Source organism: Phyllopteryx taeniolatus, chromosome 1 (genome assembly GCF_024500385.1).
Source record: "Phyllopteryx taeniolatus isolate TA_2022b chromosome 1, UOR_Ptae_1.2, whole genome shotgun sequence".
Lineage (NCBI taxonomy): Eukaryota > Metazoa > Chordata > Actinopteri > Syngnathiformes > Syngnathidae > Phyllopteryx > Phyllopteryx taeniolatus.
Window position 1 is genome coordinate 35,742,487 of NC_084502.1, and position 7,627 is coordinate 35,750,113.

Consider the following 7,627-nt stretch of genomic DNA (forward strand, 5'->3'; position numbering starts at 1 on the left):
CCAAGGAGACGTCACTTCTTTTTGTCTGGACTTATTGCACACTCGTGTACTTTCAAAATTCCAGAAAAGTGCGAACGTACACGAAGCGCGTTCTCAGTAAGGCGTAGTTATATCACTTATAATGAAAAGTGTGATAAATCTGGGATAGCTTGACGTTACCTCATGTAATGAATGCGAATAAACTCCAAATGATTCAGTCAAACAATATATTGACGAGAACACTAATAAGATGCTGTGGGTATATGAATACTTGCACTCTTGTCCTTCTTTATGTAATGCAACACGATTACCAGCGTATAATTCTTCTTTTCCTTTCGGCTTGTCCCTTTAGGGGTCGCCACAGCACGACATCCTTTTCCATGTAACCCTATCTCCTGCATCCTCCTCTCGAAGACTAACTTCCCTAATGTCTTCCCTCACGACATCCATCAACCTTGTCTTTGGTCATTCTCTAGCTTTCTTGCCTGGCAGCTCCATCGTCATCATCCTTCTAACAATATACACACTATTTCTCCTCTGGACGTGTCCAAACCATCGAAGTCTGCTCTCTCTAACTTTTTCTCCAAAACATCGAACCTCGGCTGTCCCTCTGATGAGCTCATTTCTAATTTTATCCAACCTGATCACTCCGAGAGCGAACCTCAACATCTTCGTTTCCGCCACCTCCAGCTCTGCTTCCTGTTGTCTCTTCAGTGCCACTGTCTCTAATCCGTACATCATGGCTGGCCTCACCCCTGTTTTATAAACTTTGCCCTTCATCCTAGCAGAGACTCTTTTGTCACATAACACACCTAACACCTTCCTCCACCCGTTCCAACTTGCTTGGACCCGTTTTTTCACTTCCTGACCACACTCACCATTGCTCTGGACTGTTGACCCCAAGTATTTAAAGTCTTCGCTATCGCTTCTCCCTGTAGCCTCACTCTTCCCCCACCACCCCTCTCATTCATGCACATATATTCTGTCTTACTTCGGCTAATCTTCATTCCTCTGCTTTCCAGTGCATGCCTCCATCTTACCTAACTGTTCCTCCACTTGTTCCCTGCTTTCACTCCAGATCACAATGTCATCTGCAAACATCATGGTCCACGGGGATTCCAGTGTAACCTCATCTGTCAGCCTATCCATCACCACTGCAAACAGGAAGGGGCTCAGGGCTGATCCCTAATGCAGTCCCACCTCCACCTTAAATTCGTCTGTCACACCTACAGAAAACCTCACCGCTGTTCTGCTGCCCTCGTACATGTCCTGTATTATTTTAACATACTTCTCTGCCACTCCAGACTTCCGCATGCAGTACCACAGTTCCTCTCTGGGTACTCCGTCATGGCTTTCTCTAGATCTACAAAGACACAATGTAGCTCCTTCTGACCTTCTCTGTACTTTTCCATCAACATGCCTCCATCTTTCTAACTATTCCTCCAGCTGCTCCCTGCTTTCACTGCAGATCACAATGTCATCTGCAAACATCATGGTCCACGGGGATTCCAGTCTAACCTCATCTGTCAGCCTATCCATCACCACTGCAAAAAGGAAGGGGATCAGGGCTGATTCCTGATGCAGTCCCACCTGTCATAGGCTTTCTCGAGATCTACAAAGACACAATGTAGCTCCTTCTGACCTTCTCTGTACTTCTCAATCAACATCCTCAAGGCAAATAATGCATCTGTGGTACCATTTCTAGGCATGAAATCATACTGTAGCTCGCAAATACTCACTTCTGTCCTGAGTCTAGCCTCCACTACTCTTTCCCAAAACTTCATTGTGTGGCTCATCCCTATGTTCCTGCCTCTTCTGGGAAAAAAAGTGTTCACTACAGCCATTTGCATCCTTTTTGCAAAGTCTACCACCATCTGTCCCTCCAAGTTCCTTTCCTGGATGCCGTACTTACCAATCACTTCTTCATCACCCCTATTTCCTTCACCAACATGTCCATTACAATCTCCACCAATCACAACTCTCTCTCTGTCTGGGATGCTCCGAACTACTTCGTCTAGCGTCTTCCAGAATTTCTCTTTCACCTCTAGGTCACATCTTACCTGTGGGGCATAGCCACTAATCACATTATACATAACACCCTCAATTTCAAGTTTCAGCCTCATCACTCGATCTGATACTCTTTTCACCTCCAAGACATTCTTAGCCAAAACTTCTTTTAAAATAACCCCGACTCAATTTCTCTTCCCATCTACACCATGATAAAACAATTTAAACCCTGCCTCTAAACTTCTAGCCTTACTGCCATTCCACTTGGTCTCCTGGACACACAATATATCAACCTTTCTCCTAATCATCATGTCAACCAACTCCCGAGATTTTCCTGTCATAGTCCCAACATTCAAAGTCCCCACATTCAGTTCTAGGCGCTGTGCTTTCTGCTTCTCTTTCTGCCGCAGAACCCGCTTTCCACCTCTTCTTCGACCCACAGTAGCTGAATTTCCAACAGCGACCTGCAGGTTGACGCCGCCGGTGGCGGACGTTGTTAACCCGGGCCACGACCGATCCGGTATGGAATTCTTCGGATGAACGCTCATATTTGTTTGGCAAAGTTTTAAGCCGGATGCCCTTCCTGACGCAACCCTCTGCATTTATCCGGGCTTGGGACCGGCCTACAGTTTGCACTGGCTTGTGCCCCCCATAGGGCTGCATTAAATTATAATTACACTGACAAAAATCATAAATTATTGCACAAATGATTGGTCACCGCATTTTGCTTACACTATTGCTTTCTAATTTATTTATTGACATTTACAGAGCCACCCAACTCTTAGAATTCATCCATTCATTTTCCGAACCATTTATCCTCACTTGGGTCTCGGGGATGCTGCCACCTATCTCAGATGACTTCGGGCAAGAGGCGGGTTACACCCTGAACTGGTCGCCAGCCAATCGCAGGACACAGACAACCATTCACACTCACATTCGCACCTACGGACAGTTTAGTCTTCAATCAACCTACCATGCATGTTTTTGGAATATGGGAGGAAACCAGAGTAACTAGAGAAAACTCACACAGGAACAAGGTGAGAATGCAAACTTTGAACATGGAACCTCAGAACTGTGAGGGAGATGTGCTAACCAGTCACCCACCATGCCACCTTTGGAATTCAGATTGTCTTAAAGTTTCGTCAAATACCACTATGTGAATGACAAAATCATTTTATTAACTAATCTATGCAAACATATTATTGTTTCAGTATTGGAAGCTGTAAACAAATGGCGTGAAGTCAACACTTACTGAAGTCTCAAATAATTTAATACATTATACAGAAATAAAACCATACAAATGAGAAGAACCCTTAGTAGGTATGAGGCCTACTCATAAAAAGCCAAAGATAAAGTTTATTACAACAAATGATGTGACTGTGTGATGGTTTTTAGCCTGAGTGAAGGTCATAAAATGGATTACACATACTGAACAGTGTTCAACTCAACTTTAGTGTAAATTCAGTCTTTGACCACCTGACTGTTCTGAATGCAGTGTTACCAACATTTATTTCAACAGCCCTACATACCAACATTGCTCTGGATGGGGTAAAATTGACAAAATGGGTGCAGGCAATCAGTTAAAAAAATAAAATAAATAATAGGGAAAAAAAATTGTCAACTCCAATATTTTTTTGAAACATTGCTACATATGAGAGATCCGTAAAAAAATATTCCAAAAACATAGGGCAGTGCTTAGCATCATCTGTGCAGAGCACGAGGATGTCGGACTGGACCTGCCGCTTTGAAGCCTTCCTTTGTTGTAATGTTCTCAACCTCTCATCATCGGATGGGTGTGCGCTCAGTGCTCCTGATTTGAAAGTGGTGGCTGACTGAATGCCATCTGTGCATGTTAGGGTGAATTGTCATCTTCCTAGGTAGCCCTAGTGCCTTTCCAGGCTGAAATGTCACAATTCACAAATATAAATGGCGAAAAATGTGCAGAACCGAGCATAAAAAAAGTGGGTGAGAAAAGCCAGCTACAGAGGTAGTAACAGCATCAGATCCAGTTCTGTGGAAGCAAGACAGCCGGTACAGAAAATAAAACAAAAAAAGGCATGTCAAGGAGCATCTAATTGCAATCTGACTTGACATGCTGGGATGATGTGTGTAAAGAAACGGGTGATATTTGTATCCAATCCCTTTTTTGCCAGCTAACTATGGTAATGCCTGTAAGTCCCTCACAATGCTGCTGTCTCCCTATACAGACACCATCCAGTCTCTATTGACACCTGGTTGTTGTTTAACAGCTAGCATGGTCAAAGCATGCAAACAAGTGCTACTAGAGTACACGCAAAGATGGTTAAAGGTTTTGGTCTCTCTAACTGGATTGTAGATTTTCGTCAAGTAAAAGGAGTCCACTTGCTTGCTGGACTGTGCTAGCTAGTGGGTCAGCTCGCAGAATTCTTTGCGACCACGCAGACACAACAGTCTGGCCTGCTTTTTGAGTCAAGTACACTCCTCAAGAGTTGCGGTCCTACTAGTTGACACGGATGCCTGAGATGAAGGGCAGCCCGGTGGGAACCCGCTTCTTGTACTCCACGTATTCCTCAGCAAAGAAATTGATGAGAGAAATCTCCTCCTCCTCAATCCGCTCCCGAAAGAACCTCCAGCTGGCGATGGTGTAGCCCAGTGTACATACTGGGTTGCACAGCACCACCTACAGCGAACAGTAATACAACTGGTTAGCTACCATTTTATCCAACAAGGCCTGACCCAAAAAACACTCTTTCAAATGACTTCAAATCACTGTGAAACCCAACATAGTGTTTTTTTTCCCACCAAATAAAAATAATTCTTATATTTAAGATTAGGTTAGTTCGGTATGCTTTTTATCATTTGAATTAATTCATACATTGAGTATAAACTCTCAATACACATATATGACAACAGTTGCGGTACTGATGGTATATGAGCATTTATGATAATCAGACCTGTGTTCCAATGCTCCAGTAGAACCAGCCCACATAGGAGGGGTGTCGAAAGAAAGCGTAGACCCCACTGGTGACCAGCACGTGACTGTAAGCCTTTTCGTTCTGGACAATGTGGTTGAAGTTGGAGCCGGCTGTCAACATTGCTGCCTTGCGGAGGGCCTCACCACACAACACCATGAGCAGACCCATGAAGCTCAACCAGCTCAGCTGCTTCAGCTCTGAAAGACAAGTCAAACAGGAATTCGGAACATGTTTAATAACAGCTTTTGACACTACAAAATTTTCATCTTTGAACAATTATAATTGACCAAATACTCTCTTGCTTATTGGAATGTATGAAACAAAATGCACAACTATGAATTAAGCTCTTCTTTTGAATTATACAAAGCTGCCAATGTAATTTCGTAAATTTGCCCTATACACACAGCTAACTAAGATTGTTGTACGAGTGTATTTTACAGCAGACAGTGATACTAAAAAGACGAGCGACGATACATTATATTGGTGTTTTTTTCTTTGTGTGCAGCCAGTCACATTCCAGATCGCTCTTGGTGGTCAGGTACTATTTGGGTACATGCAATTACACGCAAAAGCGCAAATTACCCACGAGGTCAGTTTAAGCAGCACCACGTTTATGGTTATGATAGTAGTCTATGATTAATGGTTTTGATTTTATAGGACCAAAAATTTAATAGAAATAAATACGATTATATTTGTCTAAGAAAAATAGTCACACTGTGCCCCCTAATGAGGACGAGCGGTATAGAAATGGATCATGGATGGCTAAAAGGCAATATAAGGAGAACTGAAAGACATTTTTAGCAAATGATTTTGTAATTTTATTTATTTTTTTGTTTTGTTTTGATTTAGTGAGGTAAGACACAAACGTTCAACAGAAAGTTAGCCTCATCTTTAATATCTTGTTTCAGGTGTTTGCATCAAATTGCATTAACCTTTCAGAGAGTGATATAGCAATATCAAAAATTACTACTAGTTGTAATGTATAACTACTACTAGTAACTCGTAATATTTTACATTCAGGAGCTACTTGCCCAACGCACACCGACCTGGAAATGTTAGATTTTCCACAGTGAACTCAAGCCATGATGAGACCGCAGCCAGCGTATACTCCACACTGTGGTTAAGCAGGAACGAGTCCATTGACAGGCTGCGAGGGTTAATAATAGCCGTCACCAAGTACTCGGAGTAGTGGAAGAACGCCAGCGAGCACATATACCTGCACAGAGGTGACAGCACTACACATGTTTAAGCTCTAACCAGCAAACACATTGCAACATATAATACAGGGTCTTAAAGAAGGAGAACCTGCGAGTAATGCTCAAACTATGGGATTTAATTTCAAAGGGGACATAATATGGAACATTGACTAATTGATTGTGCCCACTGCCTACCGACCAATCAAGTGTGAAATTTCACAACCAAGTAAATATTTTGCTACCTGCTTATTACTATAGATCTGTGAGCAAGCTGTTCTACACTTCCGCCCCACTGTTAGGACTCAGCTGGATAATAATCTACTTAATAACCACCTCAAGTCTTTACGCCCATGACGTGATGAGCTAGGCAGGGCGCTGAGCCACAGCCACTTTGAAGCAACACTGTCTAAAATGCTATCAAACAAAAACACCCACGTTCCCCATGGGTGCGATGTCTCTGCTATCATTTTAAAGCCAAAAGGTAACCAGATCTCCATTACATTTTGTAAACTACACAGATTAGCGTTTTCTAACAATGCTATTTTCTGATAAATGCCACATACTTGATTGCTCTGTGAAGTTGTTGTAGATACTGTGGCAGGGGGGTATTTGTGTTGAGTAAGCATGCATGCAGGCACAGGAGCACCCCTGTACATTTTGTAAACAAGGATTCCATGATAAAGGCATAGCTCTCTCTAACTTTATATAATATTCATTTACATACCAGCCAAAATGTGTCCAAGTGGTTTCGGTACAGCTTATAATTAGACCACAACCAAAAATGACTCCAAGAAAGCAGGCTCTTACTGCAACCTAAAAGAAACAAGACAAAAAAACTTTGGTTTTCTGTGAAGTTTGAAGTAATTCTGGCGAACTGCTTGCTCTCAATTTGATCATGAAAATTTGATGCTTTTCTATTTCACTTATGGCCTAAAATCTACGACTTTAAATTTATGTGCGGCATTTCGTCTAAAGACACTGAAACATTCGTCAAGGGCCTTAAATCAAAATAAATAGTAATGTCTGTAGGTCATTGCAGCTCGAAACGCCACCATAACACCAGCTGTCTCGTTCTACTTGGGCTGCTAATAGGATTACCAACGTGGACTGCTATTGCAGTGCTAGCTAGCGGTCTAAAATGTGGCACGTAACACAAATTCGTATTCGAAGGTACTTGAATTCTTCATTCCTTATAAAACATAACTAGAATGAAAGTTCGCTAGCTAGCCTTGACGCTTACCTTGTACAGAGGTCCCCTGCATATGACTAACAGGAGGCCATTGATAACTGCAATATGCAAACAAATTGCTATTTTTCCAGGAGTTTCCGTCAGGTAATCGAAGACCCAGTCAAGGTGACCAAAGTAGGACCTCACCAAAGGTATTATCACAACGCTGAGACCTAGTATAAAGCTCTTAATACTTACAGCTCCCTCAAGTACCAACTTACTCCCTGCCATGATGGAAATGGATTCAAGCACAAATTATCGCG

At 42.4% G+C, this 7,627-nt stretch overlaps 1 protein-coding gene across 2 annotated transcripts; it reads right to left on the bottom strand.

Annotated features, from left to right (window-relative positions):
- Positions 1-3,238: 3,238 nt before the first annotated feature.
- icmt (isoprenylcysteine carboxyl methyltransferase) lies at positions 3,239-7,627 on the bottom strand. Of its 2 annotated transcripts, XM_061791934.1 has the most exons (6): positions 7,377-7,543; positions 6,861-6,949; positions 6,700-6,784; positions 5,987-6,175; positions 4,920-5,137; positions 3,239-4,645 (listed from the first exon to the last, which is right to left on the bottom strand). In XM_061791934.1, the coding sequence occupies exons 1-6, from the start codon at positions 7,396-7,398 to the stop codon at positions 4,466-4,468; spliced, it is 783 nt and encodes a 260-aa protein (XP_061647918.1). In that variant the 5' UTR covers positions 7,399-7,543; the 3' UTR covers positions 3,239-4,465. The 2 variants fall into 2 exon arrangements, with proteins under 2 accessions (XP_061647918.1, XP_061647908.1); XM_061791924.1 differs by lacking the exon at positions 6,700-6,784 and having other exon boundaries at positions 5,987-6,156; positions 7,377-7,627.

Bases quoted from the DNA above. Each gene is read 5' to 3' on its own strand.
- icmt (XM_061791924.1), bottom strand. From the start codon at position 7,595: ATGGCAGGGAGTAAGTTGGTACTTGAGGGAGCTGTAAGTATTAAGAGC. The intron at 6,950-7,376 runs GTAAGCGTCAAG...TGTTTCTTTTAG, and splicing joins GCAGGGGACCTCTGTACAAG to GTTGCAGTAAGAGCCTGCTT. The intron at 6,157-6,860 runs GTATGTAAATGA...ACCTCTGTGCAG, and splicing joins ACTTGGACACATTTTGGCTG to GTATATGTGCTCGCTGGCGT.